The 26,698-nt window shown below is 44.8% G+C and overlaps 1 protein-coding gene and 2 long non-coding RNA genes across 3 annotated transcripts; 1 reads left to right on the top strand and 2 right to left on the bottom strand.

Moving 5' to 3' along the window:
• Positions 1 to 25: 25 nt before the first annotated feature.
• Positions 26 to 13,362, bottom strand: GPR157 (G protein-coupled receptor 157). The gene is made up of 5 exons (XM_042478882.1): positions 11,803 to 13,362; positions 5,886 to 6,099; positions 3,905 to 4,099; positions 2,878 to 3,161; positions 26 to 1,487 (listed from the first exon to the last, which is right to left on the bottom strand). Exons 1-4 carry the CDS (start codon positions 12,180 to 12,182, stop codon positions 2,937 to 2,939), a joined length of 1,014 nt encoding a protein of 337 aa, XP_042334816.1. The 5' UTR covers positions 12,183 to 13,362; the 3' UTR covers positions 26 to 1,487; positions 2,878 to 2,936.
• LOC121936552 lies at positions 11,291 to 24,176 on the top strand. Its single transcript, XR_006104989.1, has 3 exons — positions 11,291 to 11,503; positions 16,336 to 16,438; positions 24,125 to 24,176. It is a non-coding gene; the product is annotated as an uncharacterized LOC121936552 (long non-coding RNA).
• LOC121936553 lies at positions 18,333 to 23,295 on the bottom strand. The gene is made up of 3 exons (XR_006104990.1): positions 23,209 to 23,295; positions 21,414 to 21,582; positions 18,333 to 19,270 (listed from the first exon to the last, which is right to left on the bottom strand). It is a non-coding gene; the product is annotated as an uncharacterized LOC121936553 (long non-coding RNA).
• Positions 24,177 to 26,698: the final 2,522 nt, after the last annotated feature.

The following is a 26,698-nucleotide window of genomic DNA, read 5'->3' as shown; positions in this document are numbered from 1 at the left end:
CCAGACCCTTCACCATTTTGGTCGTGCACCAGAATAAAGTAGGTAGTAGTTTAACTACCAGTGTAAGAGAGTCACTTGCACACTTGCACAGAGATCCAGGGATTGAGCTACCTGCCTGGACATCCCCAATTTAAATCATCTCTAACATATGAGCCTTGAATCCTGGAGGCTACAAACCTTCCCACATTTCGCAGGTGAAAAGCTGGGACATGTGTGGCCAAGCAACATCGGCGTGTGGTCAAGGTGGCAAAAGTCATGAATGAGGAAGAACACACATGCTATAGAATTGTATTGTGGTACTTTGAGATGGCCTATGGGCTAATCAATAAATATTGATTGATTGATTGATTGATACATGCTAGGAGAAGCTGCAGCACAGCGGTTTGCTTTTGCCTGATCACACTGGGAAGTGAGCATCAATGCGCCTCTTTTTACTTTGGGGGTTTCAGCGACTATGCTTTATTTGCCCAATTGCGCAATTGGCACAATTACTTGCCATTTCTGCTTTATGGGACGCTTTAAATGCGCTTCAATCTCTCTTTAATGCCGAAATTACCCCCATTGTGATGATGACAATGGAAAGAAAGCAGAAACATAAAGCTCTCGAAGGCCATTCATCCATTTTATTCCTTAGAAAAACCATACAGATTTAGCAGAGCAGCTTGAAATAAGCCTCTGCCTATTTCTTTCAGGGACTTGGTTTGAAAAAGGACATGCAGACACCTCCACACACTCCCAGCCCCACATAAACTTGTATATAAAACAATACAAATGACCAAAAGCATCACCTTTTCCCTCCAAACGGAGAAAGGAGATCTCCATTGGGTATGGTTTTGTTGGTACAGAAGCAAATTCCAGGCTCAGTCTTGCTCCATGTCCGATGAAATTTGGATGCAAACAGGTTTGGATGCAAAGCTCTCCATGTTAATATGTGGGTTTGTATACTCCTCCTGCAAGGAGTGTATCACATTTTTCTACCTATATCTAAATCATACCTGTAGTCAAACATCAGTGTTCTCCATTTCACATATATAGGGGAGTTTCATGATAGGATCCAGGTGGGTCTCTTACTATTGTTGAGCTACAACACCCATCATCCTTCAACAGAGCATGCTGGAGATGGGAATCCAACTCCAAAAAATCATCTGGAAGCCCACATTTGCACCAGTTTTGTCTCGCAAGACATCGAACCTCAAACTTCTCACCCAATCCTGCAAGATGCCTTTTTCTAAAGATTTTAAGAATCGCTCCAAATGTCTAAAAGAAAGGGGGGGAGAAAAACCCAAACGAAACCCCAACAACCAGTACTTAAATAATTACAAACAGAAGCTGGAAAATGTCCATAGAAGATCGTCCAAAACGCCCTGAGAAATGAGAAAGCCGGATTCCAAAGACGCGCAAGTGCGTCGTTGTATTTGTTGGAGAAGGATCCGAACGTTGGCTGCATTTTCCTCAACGAACTGGCACCTTTGTAGCATTTTCATTACCTGTCCCAAAGACAAAACAAAGAAAGAACAGAGCGGATGAGATTATTGTGAGGTTTGTGTGCCTCCAGGTGCATTATTGTGACTTATTTGAAGCCACCTTGAATATCTCTTCATTAAAGTCTCCAAAAGAGATACACAAACAATATATCCGTGCGCCCAAAATGTTCTACGTTGCCAAGCTGCAAAATGCTCTTTCCCAAGCACAGATATTCATAGTAAATATTCATGCGTCTGCACATGGCTTTATCAATGATGGAAACGTCAAGGTTTTCAGGAAATGTCTGGGGGGGAAATGACCGAAGATGAGGAATTTAGATATACTCTCACCAAGGTTAAAAATAAAGAAGAGACTATAAGGACGGAGGAGGATTGGGGTTTAGTTCTAAGGTATTGGAGAAATAAAATAATGGGGGAAATAATAGGAAAAAAGTCCCCAGCTTGTTGGGGGCAATTGGCATGCATTAATTCTGCACATTAGACTATGGTATCCTTAGAAGACTTGGGCTAAAGCTATGGTTAATGGGGGTGTGGGCGGGGCTGGAGGAGCTGGCTGCATAATGAGCGTCCTTGCCTAGCTCCTCCCTCTGGGATAAATGGTAGGCGGCAACAAACTTGCAGGCACGTTGCAAGAAAACTAAACTCTTTAATGGCAACTTTTAAACCAACAATATGCCAAGCCCTTGGCTGTCCCCGTGCCCTTAAGAAAACTATAAGTCCCCAACAGTGCCCAAGCAAAGTCTGTGTCCCTCAGTCGTCTTCCTCCGCCACGCAGCCTCGTGACGAGGGTCTTCCACTGGAGTGCTTTTCCAGGGGTTCTAAATCAGCCTTTTCCTTATCCTGGGGTTCTGGGCCCGTCTGCCACTGTTCTCCCTTAGGGTCCCACCAGGCACCCTCCAAAGGGTCTTCCCTGGCTATAGCCCAACTCTCGGCGTCAGGGAAAGGGAACTCCCCTTCCACTCGGGGGTCTCTTAGGAAAACCTCCTCATACGGTCCTTTTCGCCAACCACCTGACCTTGTCTTCAACACGGCGGGCACCCCGTCCCTTATTGGTTTCCGCTTCACCTCCTCTCTCCCTTCTCCGACCGCAACTCCTCGTCCTCCTCTTCCGCCACGTGTTCCTCCTCCCGGTCGCCTTTCTCCTCCTTTTATTCCCCCTGGGCTGACTCCTCCCTCGCCTCGCTCCGCCTCTGGCCCCTCCTGCCCCACCTGACCCTCATTAGCCCCTTCAGCCCTCTCTCTTAAGGGTACCCCCTCGCTACAGGGGGATTGTGGGAGATGTAGTCCAATAGTCGGATCATCTATAGGCAAATCTTATTAATTAGAGGTGAGTAGATATCGACAAAATGTTTTAGGAAGGCTCTGTCTGCAAACAGGTGCTAAAGATACTCACAGGTAAAACTGTGACCAGGTAAGGCCACATCTTCCATTGCAACACAGATGCTCCGGCGTTCAGGTGCTGGGAGATTCAGACCTCTCTCGGCCGCTGTCTTGCATCCCCCAGTCTTTGAGGGACGAAGCCCGAGAAAGTGAGCGGGACTCCGGACTTTGCAGGGAGCCGTCCATGCTTTCGCGTTGCCAGCAACACAAGGAGGAAAGGAGCTTGTTCCGGACCACGCGCGTGCAAAGGACGAACATGATGCAGTTGGCGCCGCCTTGGAACGTGTTCCCAATGCCCTGGGAAGCAAAAAAGACAGAAGGGAGAACTTTGAAAACAACAATAATAATAATGTTTATTCATAATGCCCTCTTCGCTATAGGGAGGAACGTCAGACATATTATAATTAAGAACGAAGCAATAAAACGCGACACTGTAATCCATCATTGCCATCCGAAACAAATCACAAGCTGGATGAAGAGCTATCCCATTGCTTTACAACCAGAGTTGACCTATTGAATGAATAGGATTTACTTAATAATAATAATAATAATAATAATAATAATAATAATAATAATTTATTTATACCCCGTCTCTCCATTAAGATCGAGGCAGCTAACATCAATAAAATGTCCCCAAAACCCATTCGCCCATCATAACCAATAATCATAATTATAAGCAATAACAATAAAACAGTACTTGCTCTTTGGATGCTCTATTCTATTATTATTATTATTATTATTATTAGGCTTTACTTACTGACTTACACTGCAAGGCGTCTACACATGCATTTCTGGAACACAGAAATGATGCCGTTTGACACCGCTTTAACTGCCATGGCTCCATCCTATGGAAACCAAGCACTTGTACTTCGTTGTGGCACTAGAGCTCTTGGGCAGAGAAGGCTAAATAGCTCACAAAACTACAAATCCCACTGCAATGAGCCACAGCAGTTAAAGCAGTGTCAAACGGTTTTATTTCTTCAGTCCGGATGAGACCTACGTCTCCCGTTCATCTGCATCCTATTGTAGTAAGGACTCACATGTAGGACCACCAAGAGCGGATTCTGAACCGCCGGAGAACCGCAGAGCGTCAGCACGAACCGGATGGTGCTCCAGATGCGGAGGAAGATAAACAGAACAGGGATCAAGATCAGTTTCTTATCCGCCACCGACGTTCGGGGCTGAGATGTCCGGGTCCTTGACAAGATCGGCCGGTACTCCGAAAGAGCGGCATGCTTTGGAAGGGAAGGAGAGAAATCTGTGTGAAAGAGGCTGCAGCACACAAGAGGGATATACAACAACAACAACAACAACAACAGGGTCAGCCTGGAGTAGCAGTTTGAGAGCTGGACTATGTTGCTGGAGACCAGGGTTTAATTCCCAGCTTGGCCATGAAAGCCACTGGGTGACCTTCGGCAAGTCACACTCTCTCGGCCTCAATGGCAAACCTCCTCTGAACAAATCTTGCTAAGAAAAGCCCATGAGATGTGTCTTGTTCTTTTAATAACTACTGTATATACTCATGTATATACAATAGTATCAAAATCTGTAATTTTGACCTCCCAATCTGCCATCGACTTATAAATGAGGTCGACTTATAGTCAAGTGCTACAATTTTAATATTGTAATAATTTAATTCCTTTTTAATGTACTTTTTTTCTATGTTTTTAATTGTACTGTTTTTTAATGTGAAACTGCTCTGAGTCCCAGTTCTGGGAAAGGAACGGGATACAAATAAATAAATATAATAATAATAATATATAATAATATATAATAATATATAATAATGATATGTTTGCCTTAGGGTCGCCATAAGTTGGAAATGGCTTGAAGGAACACAACAACAACAACAGATTATGATTATGATGATGAAAAATTATCTGGGGACAAATATCTAATGCCATGTTGTAATTATTGTTGTTGTTGTTTGTCCTGCTTATGGCAACCGTAATTCGAACCTATCACCCGTTCTTCTTTGGAAGATTTGTTCAGAGGGAGGATGCTGTAGGAATCTCTAGGTTCTCCAATGTCATTTTATGGTCAACGTCCAGCAGAGTCATGCTGGAGGATCTAGAGATTCCTAGAGAATCAAATCCATGAATAATCAAATCTGCACAAATCAAAGATGGAAATTTGGAGAATTGACTGTAAGGTTCAACAGTTTGCCTCTGCAATTTGACCTAAAGGAGGGGTTAAAACCAGACGCCATTCCATGCTGTCCTTCTGGCAGCAAAATCCCATGGGTCAGCCCTGGAAGAAAGGCAGGCTTGAAATGTCTGGCATGGAACAGGGTGGCTTACGGTGGATCCGGTTACCCAACTGATGTTGTGCCGACAGCTGCTCTCGCATACAAATCTTGTCTCATTTACTGACAAGCAACCAAGGCAGCTGACAAGTCCCAGATATGTCTGCCTCTCTCTCTCTCTCTCTCTCTCTCTCTCTCGGGGTTGGAGGATGAACAGGAACCGAGAATTTTCTGCTGCCTTCCTTTTTCGTTTTTGCAAACAGGAAAGGAAACCTTCCCCTCCCAAAAAAAGAAATGCTTGTTGCAAAAGGAACCCAAACTTTCCGAAAGCACAATTATGACCTTTCGTGGTGCATCTGCCTGCTGGCTGGCTGTCATATACCTTTGATTTATATGCTGCCTTTCGGCCCAAACAAAGTCTCAGGGTGACTCACAATAAGAAGGAAACTAACAGGGACAATAGGGTTTCGTGGCTAAAGCATATCATCATCATCATCAATTTATAGAGCACTGTAAAATTTAATGCTATTAATATTGGATGAGATCCCACATCACAACCTACATTTTGTAGCTTTATGAAGAAAGCCAGCATCCTGTAGTGGTTTGAGCGATTGTGGTTCCACTCTGGTGCCACAACAAACTACAATTCCCAGAATTCCATAGCATTGAGCCATGGCAGTTAAAGTTGGCTCAATGTAGATTATTTCGGCAGTGCGGATGCAGCCCACATTACAGATTATGAATCCTAGAAAAAGGAGGTAGTCCCAGATACCAACCGCTCGGTTGATGTGCTTCTTAATGAGGATGTAGAAGATGGGCAGAGTCACATAGGCCAAGATTTCCCACATCTTCCCCGCAAGGAGCATCCATAAGACATGGTCCTCTGTACTGATGTCGATCCAGCACCAGCCGACAGAGACGTCAGAGGCATCGTAGCCGATCTTCTTTAGACTGACAGCTGTCACTGTGATGATGAGTGGGACACCCCAACTGGTGAAAAAAAATAGGAGGGGGGGAATTAGTTGGATTAAACAAAGAAGATCTCATGCGGAAAGAAACCAGCTAAGTTCATAAGACTGAACCAGGTTGTGGTTTATTGAGTTCTGGCTTGTCGTTGTGTCCAAATCTACCTCCCTCAACAAACCATGATCTCTTAGCCAACAACTAAGCACAACAAGAAGCCACCTTGCAAACACTGCTTTGTTTGACTTATGATGCTTCAATTTTCTCAGTCTTTGGCTTGTTTTAACAGCTTGTTGTTGTTGTTATGTGCCTTCAAGTTGTTTCACAGGATTTCTTTGGCAAGATTTCCCTCTTCTGTTGTTCATCGTTTCCTCCTATTATTTTAGCCTTATAATGAGAAACATTCCATTGAGAACTTCACCCAAGAGGAGCATAAAGGGGAGATAGTTTCGAATGGCACCATCCAAACGGTGCGCATGGGGTTTTGCATACCACTGGTCCCAGGAAAACAGAGATATTTGGGGCTGCTGTGGGGGCATCCCACAGGATGGACATAAGAGAAAACTGACCCTTGGGTCCCATACAACTGACCACCTTTGGGGAAACTAGAGAGACAAATTATAAGGAAGAAAGTAAAATTTGGAAAGATCCCAAATGAATGGTGAGATGAATAAGTGGAAGGAGACTTGTAAGTACATGCAGGAGGTGGATGGGGCAGGGAAAGAGATATTAATGTGTGAGAGAAAGAACACATCTCCATGTTAGATGTTGGGCAAGAGATGTTTTACTTTTACTATCTACTTAAGCTTAATGCAAAGATATAGCTGTGTTAGTCTGTAGAATCAGTATGTAGAGACTTTGAGACTGACTGAAAGAAAGACGTTGGCAGCATGAGCTTATGTAGACTAAAGTCTATTTCCTCAGGTGCATTTGGTCAAAGCATAAGTTCTTGCAAACGGAGAATGGGTGAGGCAGAGAGTCTGATCGACATGCTAAGTCCAGAAAAACCTGTCTGCATCCCAGAGCTTCAAGGAAGAAGCCTGAGAGCGAGAGTCAACGTTGGTTTGATTCCTTATCTTAATGCCTAGATCGGCATCTATGCAGTTGCTGTTGCTGTTGTTGTGTGCCTTCAAGTCGTTTCTGACTTATGGGAACCCTAAAGTGAAGCTATCACAGGCAAGATTTGTTCAGAGAGGGGTTTGCCATTGCTATCTTCTGTTGTGAATTTGAGGAAGTAGACTTTGGTCTACGAAAGCTCATGCTGCCAACTTCTTTCTTTCAGTCAGTCTCAAAGGTGCTGCAAGATCTCTCTACAGATTGATTCCACAGACTAACATGGCTTTGGCCTGTTACAGACTGCCAAAATAAAGCTGCTTTGGGTCTCTTTGGAGGTATGCTGTTTAAATGATGCATGGGTCCTAAGAGTCCGGAGGTCGCGCCAAAGCCACACTCCATTCCTAAGCACTGGAGTGCAGCTTTGGTGCAGCTTCTGGATTCTTAGGATGCATGCATCATTTAAACAGCATACTGCCAAAGAGATCCAAAGCAGCTTTATTCTGGCAGTCTGTAACAGTCCTATATCTTTGAATATTGATTCCACAGACTAACATGGCAATATCTTTGAACTCTGGCTATATCTTTGAATACTGATTCCACAGACTAATATGGCTATATCTTTGAACTCTGAGAGAGTGTGACTTGCCCAAGTTCACTCAGTGGGTTTCGGGGGCAAACCAGGATTCATAACAATCCAATTCTCAAACCACGATGCCAGGCTGGCTCCATAATCTGTATTCCCTGGTCTCTAAAGCTCTGGATACCGATTGAGACGAAACTAGGAACTCGCTCTCAAGCCTCCTGCTTCCTGTTTCTCGGTCGTCTGGATTATTTTCAGAACTGGGGAAGAGTTTATGGGAGGACAAGGTCTGTTTGCATAGTTGCACAAAAGAGAAACGCTACAACCCTGGCGGTGGGACACAAATACTGACCTCAGCCATCGGACGCCTGCCACTTGGCTGGAGATCTAGCCCATCACCTGACGCAAAAACGCTCAGTCCCGGAGAGCCGAAAACAACCGTGATGGTGGCTGTGTGTGTCTCCTTTATACCCAACACACCACATCACAACCAGTTTCATAGCAGTTTAACAATCTACCCTTGAAGACCCAGTGAACAATCCTTGGTAGAAGGAAGATTCACCAGGAGACCCAGGATGTGGAGAAAGGCAGGCTACAAACTTACACCATGATAGGTTCGCCTTAGGGTTGCCATAAGTCAGAAGTGACTTGAAGGCACACAACAACAAGAAATCACACTAATAATTCTCATCTCCGATGCTCCAAAAGTCCCGAGCCTTTCAACCTGTGTATGGGATGAGTAAAATCGGTTCCAAATGGCTACCCAACCAACTTGGGTAAAACTAATCCTAGTCTTCTGTGTCTGGGAAAGTTTTAAAACCTTCGTCCTGAGAAACTAGCTGGGATTGTTAAACACCCCAGCGGGCATCTAAATATGTCTCTGAGTCACAAGCCAAGGAGAGGCTGCCTGCTTGCAAATGCCATTTTGCAGGTGACCGGTCATATAGTCTTTCATTTCACGTCTCCCTGTCAATCCTAAGAGAGCCAGGGATTTCTTTCAAGCATTGGCACTCCAATGGCAGTTTTGAAAAGGGTCTCTGTTTTGCTTTTTGGCAAGGGGGGGACTTCTAAACTGGCCATGCTAGCTAGATGATTCTGGGAGTCGTAGTTCGAAGACATAATTGTCCCCGGGGTCTGCGCACAAGTATTTCCAACAACGGACAAAACTAGGAATGTGACGGCACAGTTAACTGCCTGTTTTCGAAGCTCTGTTAATGCTTTTTATCCAACAAAGAAGGCCATTCTGAGGGGCAGAGCATAGAAGAAATGCTCTCAAGCATTTGAAAACCAGGGCGCATGCAGCAAAGCAACACCAGAGTGTGGTCAAGATGGCAAATGTTATCAATGAGGAAAAAGTTGCACAAGTTAGGAAAGACCGCAGCAGTTTGCTTTTGCCTGAATCTACTGGGAAGGGCAAAACGGCACTCCTTCCTCTTTGAGAATCACCAATACTGTCCCAGATCAACTCCTTTTCCTCGGAGGAAGTCCCAGTTTGTTAAACAAACGGTCACCATAGACCTGGTGTTTGCAAAGTTACCGAAGTACAACATGCTCTGTGTTTGCATTTCCTTGTGGCAAGATGCATACAAGCACTCCTGACGCTCCCCAAACAAAAGGCATTCTTCCATAAGATTGTTTGCAGCGTGCCTCAAGACTTGTTTCTGGTTCCTGAACTTAAGAACAGCTTGAGACACAAAACACAAACTGGAATGTTACATTAAGATGAGATAGGGAACGAATTTCCATGCATACACCCCTCCAACACACACAGCAAACCCAAATATCTGCTTCCTTCTGCAGTGCCTCCCAAAATGGCAACAGGGAGTGATACTGAGCCACTTCTTGCTGCCATTTTGAGAAGGACTGTAGAGTAATATGGAGGTATTTGGGGCTAGTACAGGGTTCTTCGGTGCTTGTAGAGATATTTTGATGTGTTTTCACACATGAGGCCTTCACACCAGCCCTTCTCACCTGGATCCTTCTAAGTTGTCCTTCTAATCAGATCCTTCAAACCATACCTTCTAACCAAGGTTAGCTTCTTCTGACTAGGATCCTTCTAATCAAACTTGGGACCTTCTAACCAAACTGAGGATCATCTAACCAAGTTCCTTCAAACTAGCCCTTCTAACCAAAGTTGCAATCTTCTGCCGCGAATCCTCCTAACCAAAGTTAGGACCATCTAACCAAATCCTACAAACCAGCCCTTTCACCCCAAATTAGGCTGCTGTAACACCAGTCCTTCTGACCAAGACCCTTCTATCTGGTCCTCTTCATCAAATCCTTCAAGCCAATCCTTCTAAACAATGGACTTGCTATTTCATTTCCGTACCCAAAGGAGTTTGAATTTACATTCTCACATTCCTATGGCATATGTATGTCTGTCCCTGGCTTCCACTCCACCAAAAGCATCTGACTGAAGTCTACGAAAGTGCATGCTGCCAACCTCTTTCTTTAGTTAATCTCAAAGGTGCTACAAAATCTCTCTACATACTCATTCTACAGACTAGCATGGCTATATCTTTGACTGCTAAGCAATGCTAGCTTCTTCCGACTAGGATCCTTTTCTCCAGCCCTTCTAGCCAAGCTTGAGACCTTCTAACCAGTTTAGGATCATCTAACCAAGTTCCTTCAAAGTCAGGTTGCAACAAAGCCTCAGCTGCAAAGATAAAGACGGGCAAGAGCCATGTGCACCAATTGCAACTCATTGGAAGAAACATGGGATATAAATGGATCTAATAAACAGATGCAGATGACGATATTCCAAAAGTCTGTTTGGAAACTTCAGGCAGAAAAGACGTTTCTGGTTTATTTTCTTCTTCCCCTTTTAAAAGATAGGAATGAGACACCAGACATTTGCTCCGCTTGTTTTGTTTAACTAGATCATTTTCTGCATAACTCCTTCTCAAAACATTGAAGGACTGCTCTGTCAGTCTCCAATTGGAGACTAGCATGTGACTGTCCCATCTCTCCATGGCATTATAATAAGGGCTTTCTCTTCGACTGGCAAAACTCTCTCATGCCAAGCCAAAAGAAAAAAAGAAGAAAAGAAAGCCTCTAGTTAGCAAGTTATTTAACCATTGGGCTCTTTACTTAATCCTTCTCAAAACATTCCCATTTAGTTTACTCTGGGGACTCCATTCTTATGTCCCTCTGCTCCCAAGGACCATATATACTCCACTATAAGTCGACCTCATGTATAAGTCGAGGGCAGGTTCTGGGGCCAATATTATGGATTTTGATATGACCCGTGGATAAGTCAAGGATAAAACTTAAGAGCATGTGACAAATGATCTGAAGGAAGAACATTATTAAGGGTTCATGCCCAGCCTGGAGGATGATTCAGAGGACTCAGAGGATGAGCCAGAGCCTCTGGGGCCTGAGCTTGCAATTGGGGAGCTGTAGCAGAGTCTGTGGCCTCTCCAGAGGTTTAGCATCCAAGTCTGCTTGTGACCTAGTCTGTGGACATAGAGGAGGATCAGGGAAGTGTATCTACTTTCAGGGAGCATCGAGACAAAAAAGAGGACCTTCAAAGGTCGCGGAGACTTTATCAGAAACGACTTGGTAACCACACACACACCTGAATGCTTGCTGCCTGCCTATTTAGGCAGCTGGTGCATGTGTGTCTAATTGCCAGTCATGATCTGACCTTCTTGAGGAAAGACTCTTGTCTCTGGCTCCTGAACCTTTGCTTCTTGGACAGCTGACCCATCTCGATTATCTGGAACCCTTGACCCTTGGACTGCCTTATTGATCTATCTGATGCCCTGGACTTCGGACTTCTTGACAACTCTTTTGGTAATACCTCTTGTAATACTGCACTTAGACTCAAAGACATTGGTACTTAGCTCTGGTTCTGCCAGTCTGGGTTTATGTGTTTGGGAACTGAGCTGGCCTTATCAGCCATTTGGCCACTTTCCCCAGATACAGTATAAGGATTCTGTATGGGGTGGGATGGGAGGACACCAAGGGGGTGATGACACCATAAGTTACCATGCTGGATGATGCCAACCCTAGTGATGGTCACTGTGCCCACCCCTGGAGTGAAACATGTTGCCCACCCAGGGATGCCCAGGGAAGAAATGGAAGCCACCAACCTCACCAGGTGGAAGAAGCAGAGGAGCGCTGTGCTGGAGGGGGAGCCCTGGACAATGGTGAGGTACAGGTAGAGGGCAATGGCCATGGTCCAGAAGAAGGAGCTGGTGTTGGCGAAGGTGGAGACAGCACCCTGGGCGACGCAGTCCCACGACGAGGAGGCAAAGTCCTTCAGGACCCCATAGAAGTAAGAGGCAGCTGAGAGGAGGTCAGCCAAGGAGAGGTAGAGGAGGAGCTGGCGGGGACGGGTCCGAAGCTCTGGCCACAGGGCATGGGTGCCCACCAGGAGCCCAGAGCCCAGGAAGGAGAGGGCACAGGAGACTAAGACCACGATGCGCTCAAAGGGGTACACCTGCGTCTGGGGAGGGGTGCTCAGGTGCATGGTGGGGGGCTGGCGAGACACAAGGCCTTGAATTGAAGCAATGGGAAGCAAAAATAAGAAGCGGAGTGCAGACTTATATCCCAAACCAAATATGAACCAAATATGTCTCCAAAGAGGAACCTCAAACAAAAAGCAGAGTGCAATTGTTCCCGATTCAATATGAAGCGGAGTGCAGACCTGTGGCCAAGCCAAATGTGAAGCAGTTGTCCTCAAACATGAGGCGGAGTGCAGAACTGAGCTCCCCAACTCAATGCGAAATGGAGTGCAGACCCCCCAAATAGGAAGCGGAATTCTCTCCAAAGGAGAAGCGGAGTGCAGAGCTGTCTCCAACCTGGAAGCAGAATTCTCTCCAAATAGGAAGAGGAGCGTGGAGCTGTTTCTGAACCAAATGCGAAGCAGAGTTGTCCTCAAACTGGAAGTGGAGTGTGGAACTGAGACTGTGAAAGGGACCACGGACCCCAATAAGAAGTGGAATTCTCTCCAAATGGAAAGCAGAGTGCAGAGTTGTCTCAAAACCAAATGTGAGCGGAGTGCAGTTATCCCCCAAACCTAATAGGAAGTTGAATTGTCTCCAAAGAGGAACTGGAGGGCAGATGTCTCCTCCAAAATGGGACTGAAGTGGAGTGCAGAGCAGAAGTCTCTCCGAATATGAAGCGGAGTGCGGAGTTTAACCAAATATGAAGCAGAGTTGTCCTCAAACTGAGAGCTGAGTGCAGAACAGACTCCCCCAAGTAAATGTGAACCTGAGTGCAGACCCCAAATAGGAAGCAGAAGTCTCTCCAAATGGGAGGCCGAGAGTGGAGTTGTCTCCGAACCAGAAGCGGAGTGCAGGCTTCTTCCCAAAGTGGAAGCCGAATTCTCTCCAAGGAAGGAGCAGAAAGAGGAACTGGAGGGCAGGACTAAAGTCCCCTCAGACAAGAGTTGTCCTCCAAGGAGAAGCAAAGTGCCCTCTGTCCACACTCTCTGAATCCGAAGTGGAATGCGGAGTGAGTCCAGCCAGGAAGGCTTGTGCTGAGGCAGAGTGGCTCCCAAAAGAGAAAGGGGGCTTCTGGATTCCCCTCAGGAGAAAGGAGGAAGGGCAGAGAGGTTGAGGGAGAAAGAAAGAAAGAAAGGAGGAGAGGAGCCTGGGAAGGATGGCAGAGGAAGTTGGGAAAGAGGAGAGGAGGAGGCGGGGAAGAGGAGGGGGGAAAGGAGGAGAAGCAGGGAAAGAATAGGAAGAAAGAGAGAAGGAGGGAAAGAGGAAGAAGGAAAGAAAAGGGGGAGGGGAGAGAAAGGAAAGAAAGAATAGGAAGAAGGAGAAAATGAGGGAAAGAGAAGGAAGGGGAGAAAGAGGGGGAAGGGAAAGAATAGAAAGAGAGAAGAAGGGAAAGGAGAGAAAGACTAGGAAAAAAGAATGAAGGAAGGAAAGAAAGCGGGGGGGAGGGAAAGAATAGGAAGAAGAAGAAGAGAAAGAGGGGAGGGGAGGAGGATGAATGGGAGAATGAGAGGAAAAGGTTCAGAGAAGGAAAGAGAGAGGAGAAAAGGAGGAGGGGGAAAGAATGAAGAAGGAGGGAAAGTGGAAGGGGAGGGAAGAGAGAGAGAGAGAGAAAGAAAGAAAGAAAGAAAGAAAGAAAGAGGGGAAGAGTGGGAGGAAGGCAAGGAGGAAGGAAGGACGAGCCAGGGGTTCCAAAAGAGGGTCAGAAAGCGAAAGGAGAGGGCTGTTCCTGGGGTCTCCTGCTCCGGGCTGAAGAAGGCGAAGAAGGCAGGGCCAGCAGCAGCAGCAGCAGCCAGGCTTCTCCCGCCCTCCTCCTCCTCCTCTGGCGCCGCCTCGCCTGCCTTGGGATGGCTCTGGCCTCGGAGCCCTTCCCCTTCCTGCTGGAATGCTCTCTCTCTCTCTGCCTCAGGGCCTACTACTAGTTCCTGAGCATGCACAGAGGGCCAGGAGCCCAGCAGGGCCTGGCTGGGGGCCTTTCAAGCCCCTCAAGGGAGAGCATGGCAGGCCCCCTTTGGGTGCCCTGGGGCAAGTCACATTCTCTCAGCCTCAGAGGAGGAACACACCTGGCCAGGAAGACCCACCTGAGAGGGAAAGGATTGGAAGGCACACAACAACAACAAGAAAGGCAACTGTGTCATCCAGCTGAAAGAGGCATACACTGTATACATCTCTTATACAACCACACACACACACACATATATATGGAGATACTATATAACCGGAAAGACAGCTGGTCTGTAGCAATGCTATATGTATCACCCACTTTTTTTGCAGGTATTTTTGAACTATGTAACTTGTTTAATTTTATATAGTTTTCTCTTTTATGGATACACACCGAAAGAGAGAGTATATTATTATTGTTATTATTATTAATTATTACACTTTCGGTATCAATAATAATAATACACTCTCTCGTTCCATATTATTATTAATAGTCATAATAATATAATCTAATGTGTGTCTCTTTGAGAGTCTCCCGGAGTCTGTTTCAGTCTAAAATGGATGGAAAGATGGAGGAAGATTGGTCTTGTGGGACCTGTAAGAAAAACTGATTGATTGCAACCGGACCAAATCCATTCAATTCCATGCTGAAATAAATCAGCAACTCTTAAAAGTGCTTTAAAGATGGATCCGCTTCTCGCTTTCCATCCCTCCTTTGTGTATTTATGTGCCTTCATGTCATTTCCAACTTATGGCGACCCTAAAGGTGACCCTTTCATACAGTTTTCAGCGCCAGATTTCTTCAGAGGAGGTTTGCCATTGCCTTCCCCTGAGGCTGAGAGAGTGTGACTTGACCCATGTCACCCAGTGGGTCTCGGGGCTGAACCGAGACTCGAACCCAGGTCTCCAGGGTCATAGTCCAACACTCAAAGCAATGGCTCTCTTCCCTGCTTTGCACATATAGCAATATTTTTGCATTGCGCTGCACAAATCCACATGCGTTCATTGCAACATTAGCAAACTTGAAGCATTTCCAAATGCAAACCATCCGTTTTTGGAGAGAGTCATCCACCGCTTTGGATATTACAAATGAGTCAGGTTTCCGTTTTGTTTTCTCTCTCAAACCGCATTCTCAGGCCAGATTTGATATATATATATATATATATACACACACACACATACACACATGCGCTTAGCTTGACGGTGCTGAACATTTTAGCGCAGGTTCAACGCACATCGTCTTTCTGTGATAAGGAACGTGGTGCGGACCACACTTTAAAGACTGTAGATGCTATGCGTCAAATCTTTTGCATCCTAAACAAAGGTCCCAAACACACTGTGGAAATAATCCAGTTTGAGAACGCTTTAACAGCCCTGGCTTGGTGCTATGGAATCCTGGGAACTGTAGTTTGTTGTGCAACCTTCTGACAAAGAAGGCTAAATATCTCACTATTGAGCCAGGGCAGTTAAAATGGTCTCAAACTGGATTATTTCTGCAGTGTGTTTTGGACCTAAGGCTTCCTGGCCTAGTAAATCCTTTGCTTTCAGTTTGAAGTGTGTGGGTTACATTTTGGTCCTAATGTTCCTGCTCCAATAATACCCAAACCATGTGCTCTCAGTTTAAAACCAGTAACAACAACACATCATTTCCATACCCAATGGCTATGCCTTTGTCTACCAATGACCATTGTTAAAACTGGACTTGCTACTTCATTTCCATACTCAAAGGCTTTTGCATTTGAATTGATATCCTCACATACCTATGGCTTATCTATGTCTATGGCTTCCACTCTGCCAAAAGCATCTGAGAAAAGAGACTTTATTCTACAAAAGCTTATGCTGCCAACTTCTTTCTTTTAGTGAGTCTCAAAGGTGCTACAAGATCTCTATATTCATATGTGGAGAGACCTTGCAGCACCTTTGAGACTCACTGAAAGGAAGAAGTTGGCAGCATGAGCTTTCTTAGACTTCAGTCTACTTCCTCAGATGCATATAATAAGCACATTTGCATCTGAAGAAGTGTGTGTGTATATATATGTATATGCACTTATATGCATCTGAGGAAATAGGCTCAAGTTTCCGAAAGCTTCTGCTGCCAACTTCTTTCTTTCAGTGAGTCTCAAAGGTGCTGCAAGATCTCTCTACTCATGATTATTATTATTATTATTGCATCTAATTGCATCTGAGGAAGTGGACTTAAGTCTAGGAAAGCTCATGCTGCCAACCTCTTTCTTTCAGTGAGTCTCAAAGATGCTGCAAGATCTCTCTGCATACTGATTCTGCAGACTAACATGGCTATATCTTTGAATTCAACAATAGCAAAACCACTGCAAAATCCAAGGTATCTGTTGCCTGTTGTGTCTGTGTGGTTCATCAGTCTGATCCGTATGTCTTCCCTGTTGTTCCCTCCTAATGGTGCTGGGGGAATTATATGACACATCCCTGTGTTTGTAATATTGTTGCTTCCCATCCTAAACTGAGACACAGCAGGATGACCTGTTGTTTAAAAGGGTTTGTCTGTTACATCTCCCTTTGAGCCATGCTGAAATTGAACCCTTTGCTTCTCTGTACAGTGGAATAGATGGGCTAGATTCCTCTGTAGGTGATCCTTTTTGACTCTTTAGCACCATCAGAGCCAAAACTTTGCAGGCCAAAGAGTGGCTTGGCTCCAATAGGAATCAGGTTGTTTGCAAAAGGTTTTGCAAACAATGATTTTAATGTGTGCAGTCCCCTCTCTGGCCTGTAGAGGTCAGTGTCGGTCCAGATCAAAATGCTCAGGTTGATCAAAGTTTGAATTCACAACTTCTTAATGAATTCAATGGAAAGATGGTGGGATTTGTTGTTGTTGTGTGTCTTGGCTTATGGCAACCCTAACTTCTCATGGAGTTTTCTTGGCAAGCTTTTATTATTATTATCATTAAGCTTTATTTATAAAGCGCTGTAGCCTTACACAGCGCTGTACATAAAATAGAATAATATGATGTAAAATAAAATGGACCTGCCAGTGGCATACATTCTAGAAAATGGAATATATTGCAATATGAATGCAAGGACGCCATAGTAGAGAGCCGTGGCAGCTGAAGTGTGATAACGATGCAGTGTGGACTAAGAGGACATTTGGATTTGAATTCGGGGCCCGTCCATTACAAACCCAAGGCTCTGATCACTAGCCCAAACTATCTGGATGCTCATTGCCTTTGGCATTTGCCATGATAAAAAGCATTTATTTTTATGAGCTGATGGGGGAATCAATACAACTGCTTGCCGACAGTCGCAAGGCATGACTCTTAGCCATGGGAGTGAAAAGTCAGGCTGGCCAAAGGCATTTTGCTGCCTGAAGCATAGTCTAGCCAAGCTACCTTAGAGATTCCTAGAGAGGACACTCCACTAGGCCTTTGTAGCTCCTCCAGTGCATAAAAGATCACATGGATATAACTCAGTTTGCTTTCCTTGCATGACATGCAAACTGGTGCGTATATATTATATATGTATTTATAACCCACCTTTCCCTTCGAGGATTTAGGTGTGTGTGTATATATAACTGTGAAAGTCAGATGCTAAGAGCAAACAATAAGGACATGCCAACAACTTGATGTTTTTAGTTTGAGCATCACATAAAAGGTACCGATGCAATAGTGGAAATACAAGGGTGGAGATGTGGACTGGACCCTGCTAAAAATGGCCAGGCAGAAAAGGTCTGAACCAGAATTTGGAGAAAATTATTGTTGGACTACCATCCCCAGAATCCCCTAGCAAGTATGGGAGCTATAGTACAACAAAGTATCAATGCTCTGCGCCTGGCGGAGACGAATCCGAGAGAACATGTGATGGCAGCACAACGAAGCCATATCTATCTTTTGATGTGAGATGGTGGAACGAAAAACAAAAGCACAAAGGTTGTTTTCATTTATTTTATTCAACCCGGGGCAAATACTCTCAAGGGAAGAAGAAGAAGAAATGACAACACAGAACTCACAAACAACATGTTTATTCATTGCAGGTTTTAAAATATCAACACTGAACGGCCCAACGTTCACTTTTAGGTGAAGCTCTCAAAGCTGTTGCGTGGCACCAAGTTATCTCTAACCATCCACATTTGTGGCTTTGACTTTTGCAGATTTGGTTATTTGCGGCTTTGATTTCTATGTTCTCTCTAGGAATCTCTAGGTCCTCCGACGCAACAACACTTCTCTGGGCATTGGCGCATGATTCTATGATCAACCTCTGACAGAAGTTGACCACAGAATTGCACCGGAGGACCTGGAGGTTCCTAGAGCGGCCTTCTTTTAGACGAAAAGAATAGTGTTGTCGTTTTTATTTGTGTTTTTGCCACATTCACAGGGGTCCTTCATCCTAACCCCAGTGAATGTGGATGGACCACTGTATTTATTCAGATGGAGAAAATAATCCTGGTAGAAGTCGGGTTGCATCTTTGTTGTTTGCATGTGTTTCAAATGCACCCAAGTAAGTCGGGGAAGGGCTGCCAAAAAGCCCCACCAGACGTTGACCATAGACTCATGCTGGAGGGCCTACGAATGCCTAGGGAAGTGTTTTATCTGGGACTTTCTAGGTCCTCTATGGTCTCCATCCACCAAATGTTGACCATAGACTCATGCTGGAGGACCTACGAATGCCTAGAGAAGTGTTTCCTCTGGGTATCTCTAGGTCTTCCAGTGTGACTCCGCTGAAGGACCTAGAGATCCTTAGAGAGAACATATTAATCAAATCTTGAATGATCAAATCCACAAACGTCGAGGGTCAATACATTTCCAAACGCCTTTTTCTGTACCTTATGGTCTTGGGCAAGTCGCACACTCTCAGTCTCAGAAGAAGGCAGGGGCAACCCTTCCCAGAGGCGCAGGACCTCCATGGCACCATTTCCCGTACCTTACGAAGTCCTATTTGTCCATGGCGGGCGCCAAAGAAGAGGAACGCAGCTTGCACCCCGTTTCTGGGTGCTTTATTTCCACAGAGGGAAGGCTTCTTCTGCCAGCCTGGGAGCGTGCAGCACTTCTGGGGCAGTATTCTTGCTGATTGCTTCCTCGATCACTGCGCACAACAACCAGCTAAGACACTGCCAGAGAAACACTCACAGTGGCGGCCCTGCGATGCCAGCCTCACCAAGGGAAAGTCTCTCCTTTTCCTTTTGTCCTCTTCCTCCAAGGAGAAAGCCCTGGAACCAAACAGAGAGAGACAGGCATGGAAAGACAGAGCATGACAAACTGGGTTTAAAAGGAGAAGGACTAGAAACTTGATTCCAATGCAAAGTTTGGTTGGAGTCTGCACAGAGTAAAAAGAGAAGTGGTGTAGTAGTTTGAGCATTGGATTATGACTTTGGAGACCAGGGTTCAAATCCCTGCTTGGCCATGGAAACTCATTGTATGACCATGGACACGTCACATGTGCTCAACCTCAGAAAACCTGATAATAGGACCACCTTTGGGTTGCCATAAGTCAGAAATGACTCGAAGGCATGCAAGGGGGAGGTAATAGCATACCTACCATCATTTCAAAGATTAAAACCAGTTTTGAGGCTGAGAGCTAGCATGGTGTCACAGTTTGAGCGCTGGATTAGGACTCAGAAGGAGCGAGTTCAATTCCCGGCTCGGCCATGAAACCCACAGGGTGACCTTGGGCAAGTTAGCCTCAGAGGAAGGCAATGGCAAACCATTGGTGCTCTGGTGCCACAACAAAGTGCCATTCCCAGAATTCCATAACGTTCAGCAATGGTACTTAAAGTGGTGTCAACCTGGATTATTTCTGCAGCGTGGATGCAGCCACAGTCTGCCAAATAGCCTGGGCCTGAGCCATACTGAAGGCTTTAGAGGTCATCGCCGGCACTTTGGATTGGAAACAAACCAGCAGCCAGCATTTTCCTTTTTCTTCTTGAATTATCAGTGAGCAGATGGACCAGTCCAGCAGCCTAAGATTAGCTGCAAGCACTGACCTCCTTTGAAAGAGAGTGAAATCTCTGCACAAGTTGGAACAGACTGAAAAGACAGGTTCTCTCCAACCCCAGCCCCCATGACCTATGGCTAAGAGCAGCAAACATTGGGGCTTGGTCCTTTGTTCTTTTCTGTTCTTTTTGCCTCCTTTAGTGATCCCTCCAGACCCTGGAATTTAAGGCCCCTGGATGTGTCTTCAGCAGATGCAGTGTCTTAGGAAAGAGAAAGAGAAGGGGGACAGAGGAATGGAAAGAAAGGGAGAGACAAGAAGGAAGGGACCAGGTAAGGAGGAAGGGAGGAATGAAAAGAAGGAGGAAGGAGGGAAGAAGGAAGGAATAGGATGTGTGAGAGAGATGGAGAAAAGGAAAGAAGAAGGGAATGTACAGAAAAAGGAAGGAAGGAAAGAAGAGAAAAGGGAGAGAGGGAAGGAGGGAGAGAAAGGCAGGAAAGAAGGAAGGAGGGAGGGAGGAAGGGAAAATGGAGAAAAAAAGGAAGGAAGGGGGAAATGGAGGGAGGGAGAGAGAGAGAGACAAAAGGAAGGAAGGGAGGGAGGGAGAAAAAAAGGAAAGAGGGAGAGAGGGACGAAGGAAGGAAGGAAGTAAAAGGAGGGAGAGAAGGAAGGAAGGAAGGAAGGAAGGAAGGAAGGGAAAAAAGAGAGAGGCAGGGAGAAAGGAAGCAAGGAATGAACAGAAAAAGAGGGAGAGAGAAGGATAGAAGGAAGTGAGCAGGTAGGGAGGTAAAGGAAGGAAGTAAAAGAAAGAGAAAAGGAAAGGAATGAAGGAAAGAAAGAAAGAAAGAGAGACACAGAAAGAGAGAGAGAGAGAGAGAGAGAGAACAAGACAAGGTAGACAGGCTCAGGGAGAGAGGAAGGAAGGAAGGAAGGAAGGAAGGAAGGAGCATTCCTCTGGTATGCCATAGGCTGCTTCACCTGTACTAGCATCTTTGTCCTTCGGTGTCGGTGGCCAACTGAACAGCTGCCAAAGAAGTGACCTGGACCTGCCAAGGGAACACCCCTTTCCCCTCCCTGCAGGAGGGTCCAGTCCACACTTGAATCCGGTGGTGACACAGGCACAAGCATACACACACACACACACACACACACACAGAGTTCTTCTATGTTGGCTGACCTCCTTCCGGCTGGCAGAGTGAACCAGGAGATTCCTCCATGCCAGGGTATGCCCAACCTGCCTGGCGCAATACTTGCACCTGAATGGATGCTTCTTGGCTGGCAGAGGAAGGCGAGGCTGTCCAGATGCTTTGTCCATGGAAATACCTTTTGTAAATGCTTTATGTATTAGTTCTAAGATCTGTAATCCCATGCAACATACATAATAAATCATAACTAAATATCACCATTATTACAGCACTTACTTTTCACGTTTGTGTGTGTCGTGTGCCTTCAAGTCATTTCCAACTCCCGGGGTTTTCTGGGTTTGTTCACAAGTGGTTTGCCATTGCCTTCCCTTGTGAGGCTGAGAGAGTGTGACTTGTCCAAGGTCAAGATTGTACGCCATTGGCAGGTTGTATGTTTTAATGACACCTGTAAAGAGCCATGCAAATTTATGGCGCTATATAAATAAACATTAATAATAATAATAATAATAATAATAATAATAATAATAATAATTTCATGGCAGAGCTGGGAATCGAAACCTATAATGTGCCATGCAAATTTATGGTGCTGGATAAATAAACAACAGCGATTTCATGGCAGAGCTGGAAATTGAAACCTGGGCCTTGTTCCCACTTACAAATAAATTGGTGCACGATCCAAATCGATCGGACATCGGAGTCTGGTTCATACTACATTTGCCCCAGTTGCATTTTCTTGCTGCACAGTAAAATAAAACAACACTTGTGGTTTACATTGACTAACGAATCGGTTCAAAATGGACCCGCTCCAGACAGCCGAAGGTCAAATTTAAATCGATTCCGATCTGCATCTAGTTCACACTTGTGCAGAATCGATGTATCCAACAGACATGGGGGAAAATCAGTGAATCGATTAAAGTGGGAACCAGGGTCATTTGAACCGGTTCAACCCGATTTGCGATCTGGTTTAAAAGGTAGTGGGAATCAGGCCCTGGTTTTCACATACACAAACACACAACTTCAGTTCTGAGTCACAAACACGGGAAAGGAACCACAAGCTGAGATCTTACGGAGCAACCTACAAAAGGCACACAGTTATGCAACGTTTTCCAAAGGGCAGCAAACCCAAGCTTAGTCATCCCCAAACCTGAGAATCCCGTGAGAAAGTGATGTGAGAGACTAGGCTGCATCTGCACTGCAGAAATAATCCAGTTCAACGCTGAATCATAGAATAGGAAGTGACCACCAGGGCCATCCATTCCGGGACCCTGCCATGCAGGAACTCACTTCTACTACTTTAAGGAATCCTGGGGTTCCCATAGAGAAGGCGAAATGTCTCACGAAACCACAAATCCCAAAATTCGAGCCATGGCAATTAAAGCGGTGTCAAAACTCCTTTACTCCTGCTGTGCAGACGAAGCCATAAAAGTGGGGCAGAAGAAAAACCCCAAGTGACCATGGAGTTCTGTCAAAGAGCAATATTGCAATTCCTGCATGAAAACCTCATGAACAATACACAGTTCGCCCTCCTTATCCATGAATATATATATATATATATATATATATATATTCATATTCATATTCCACGGATTTAAGCATCCACAGCTTGAAAATATTTTAAAGTATATATAAATTCCAAATAGCAAGCCTTGATTTTCTCATTTTCTAGAAAGGACACTGTTTTTCTGTGCCGTTGTATTGAATGGGACTTGAGCATCAGCGTTTTTCGGTGTCCTGGAACCAAAAAGGTCAACTTATAGTCCCATGCAACATAATCAAAAGTAAATATTGCAAATAATCATCATAGTAATGCACTACACTACACCACAATGTCTAAAACAAATCCAAAATGAATGTAAAAAGTACAAAAGTAACAAGGACCCGCTGTCATTCAAGGCCCACAGCTCCCCAAAGAACACAGCAAGCAATGCTGCACATAGCAAGCAATAGGCAGCCCATGCATTCCTCCCGATCCCACCATATTCTTGCTCCCAGTTTTCATATCTATAGAGAGAGTGTCAGAGTGAGACCCCCATCTAACTCAATACAGAGAGGCATTAAAACATGAATTTACCTGATATCAATAGGAAACTCCAGGCGCCGGCTGTCGATTTTTGGAAATCTGTCTTCCAAAAGGCAGCAAGGAACAGTTTGGCCCAAAACAGCTCTGCAGTTCTCACAGATCTCTGCAAGCATTGGGGAAGCAAACAAGCCTGGGCAAGTCCAGGCCAGAGCACTTTCTCAGGCTTTCCCTTCCCAGGCAGCCTATGTGTGTATATATATATATATATGTGTGTGTGTGTGTGTGTGTGTGTGTGTGTGTGTGTGTGTGTATATATACATACACACACACACACAAATAAAGCATCAGAGAAATGTCAAACAGCAGCTTTGAAAGCCTTGTTGCAGCAACGGGGGGAATGCGCAAGCTTCTGAGTTTGCACAGCATTCCTCACCGGAAAAGCCCCCAAAGTTGCACACTTCTTACATTCATTTTGGATTCATTTTTAGACATCGCGGTGTTGTGGTTTACCATGATTATTATTTTTAATATTTATTTTTGACATACAGAAATGACATATAAGTTGACCTCGTGTATAAGTCAAGGGCAGGGTTTGGGGGCCAAAATGATGGATTTTGATATGACCCACGGATAAGTCGAGGATAAAACATAGGGCCAGGTAACAAAGGATGTAAAAGATAAAGCCAAGGAAAATGATGCCAAAGACGTTACAAAATTCTGGCAGGCATAACTAGTGGCACCTTTGCTTTCTGGTGGTTCAGTGTATACAAACTATATATATATAGTTTGTATATATGGGTTAAAGTACTGGACTTACATCCACCCATGGATAGGTCGACCCATTTTTTGGGTCACTTTTTGGACCAACATTTCTAGACTTATACATGAGTATATACAGTATACAAATAAAATACATATTAACCAATACATTACTTTCTTTTTTCCCTTGTACTTTCTTTCCTTCCAGTCTTCTCCTAGCCGTCGATTCCCGCGTTTGACTTGTCTCAGATTCCTGTATTGCATCCGGTTTCTTCTCCTTTGGGTAAGTAACAAAATAAATAGCATATTAGATTACAACATTTTGCATATATTAAAATGTTTATTAATAAACCATAACGTATCCTAGCCCAGAAAACCTGCGAAATTACGCGAAACGATTTTCTCACGGCGTTGCACAAAACCCGCCATTAAAGTGGTCCCAAAGAAGCATTTCTTACTTTCAGGGTTTCAGGCACATGCACATAAACCCAATGGCTGCTATGTTGGTGGGTTGCACATCTGCTCCAGACTTTACTCTGAACATTACAAGAGTTAAGAGAACAAACCTGCTTTGGAGACAGAGCATAGCACCTCGGAAAGAGCCTTAAATCCCAGTAGAAAACCAGTACCATAGTCATCAAATGGATGCAACGAAGCTGTACCAATGCAACTTTCTTAGTAACGAAACCAGCGGACCAGTTGTAGCTGTCTGTTTGTTGAAAGCAGTGCATCTACACTGTAGAAATAATGCAGTTTGATATCCCTTTGGGAAAGGGCCTTTCTTGGACTGCAGCTCCCATAATCCCAGAATACTTTGAGCTGCCAGTCCAACAAGGGATCTTTCCAAAGGCCTGTATGGAGATAGCTTTCCATGCCTTGGGGGATTCTGGGAGCTGCAGTGCAACCAAAGTTCTTTCCCAAGGTCTGGATGATTATGGCTTTCCATGCCTTGGGGGATTCTGGGAGCTGCAATCCAACAAGGGATCTTTCCCAAGGGCTGGATGGAGATGGCTTTCCATGCCTTGGGATTCTGGGAGCTGCAGCCCAACAAGGGATCTTTCCCAAGGCCTAGATGGAGAGGGCCTTGGAGAAAGGAAAGAAAGCAAGGCACTTTTCCCATTCTGCAGTGGCTCTTTCTGAGTAATTTGGAAATTTGACAGCCGAGGATGGAATACTGCAGGAATGACATCACAGACCACCAAAACCAGGCAGCCAGAATTTCAAGCCGTCCGAGGCTCTCTTGGGTCCTTCTGTTGACCGATGTCTCCTCCGCCTCCGCCTCTCGCTTTGGGCCAATTCGTATTCTTCCTCCTCCTCATCTTCCCCAATTTTGTGCCAACTGAAAAATTCCCAAACTGCTCCTCCGCCTTACACTCTTTCAGCTCTGCAGCTACCACATTTTGCCAGATGAAATGAAAACAGCTCCTCCCTCCAAGTCGTCTTCTTTGGAGGTTTTTAAGCAGATGCCCATCTGTTGGGGCTGCTTTGATTGTGAGTTCCTGCATGGCAGGAAAGGGTTGGATTGGATGACCTGTGAGATGTGCTTTTAACTGTGGTGCATGTTTTCACTGATGTTGTGTGTTGCGTGTAGTGTGTTAGTTGGTTGTCGATCCATGGAGAAAGACCGGTGAGAAATAATAATAATAATTACTATTATATCCAGATGATCCAGATGATTTTTAAAACTGAATTTTAGATTGTGGACTGGTTTTTTAAATGTGGTTTTATTGGTTCTTTTAAACCATGGTGTGCTTTTAACTGAGGTGTGTATATTTAAATGAGGTTGTGTGTCACATGTTTTACGTTAATTGGTTATTGTTGGTGGAAATAATAATAATAATAACTATTATTATTCAGATTATGGTTCTAGGAAATATCCCACTTTCTGAAGCCCCCCTGAAACCAACAGTAAATCTGTCTATCGAAGCAAAAGGCACAGAGTTCAATGAATCTTGCCTCAAACTGCAACTTTAAATAGACTTCAATTGCAGGGCAATCCATATCCCCAAAAGCACAGTCTAGTGGCAGCATTTGCCATTTGGGAGTACCTTCTCTTGTGACATTTTTGCATCTCTGCAAGACTCCTTTTCCAAAAGCGAGTCAAATCGAGACACAGACGTCTCTTCAAGTCGCTAGACCTCTTGGCCCCCGAAATCTACCGGGGAAAGCAGTGGTTTTGTGTGTCCTAGAAAGACCTCTACTGCAGATGAAGGCCTGCAAAAAGGAAAGGGAGGGAAGCATCCTCTTGGCTGGCAATGAGTTTTAATGGGAAGGTTTTGGAAGGCTGCATCTGCACTGCAGAGATAATCAGGTTTGAGATTGCTTTAACTGCCATGGCTCTGGGAATTTGTGTCGGCTGCAATTCCCCAAATCCCATAGCATTGAGCCATGGCAACTAAAGCGGCGTCAAGCCGGATTACTTCTGCAGTGCAGATGCTGCAAGAGCAAGAGACACCTTGAAGCAGGTCTGAGAGGTACATGACCAAGCCACCTTCTCCATCCTTTACAATACATAGTTATATATACACACATAGATATCTATACTTAGATACATAGATATATATAGATTCCCCTGCCACTGGAACTCAGTCTTGAAAACAAAGCCAAAGCACCAAAAAACACATTGTCACCCAATGAGCTTCGTGCAAGCCATCAATTTCCAAAGCTAATGGACTTTTCTGAGTGTCATCGTAACTTATCCTGATGCTAATTTTCCCCTGCAGTATTCAAACTCGGCTCTTTGGAGTCCCGACTATTAGACACAAGCTACAACATTGAGCAA

This window comes from Sceloporus undulatus, chromosome 7 (assembly GCF_019175285.1).
Source record: "Sceloporus undulatus isolate JIND9_A2432 ecotype Alabama chromosome 7, SceUnd_v1.1, whole genome shotgun sequence".
In the NCBI taxonomy this organism is placed as follows: Eukaryota; Metazoa; Chordata; class Lepidosauria; order Squamata; family Phrynosomatidae; genus Sceloporus; species Sceloporus undulatus.
Note: the sequence above shows the minus strand (reverse complement) of the source record. Positions and strands in the feature narration are given on the sequence as shown.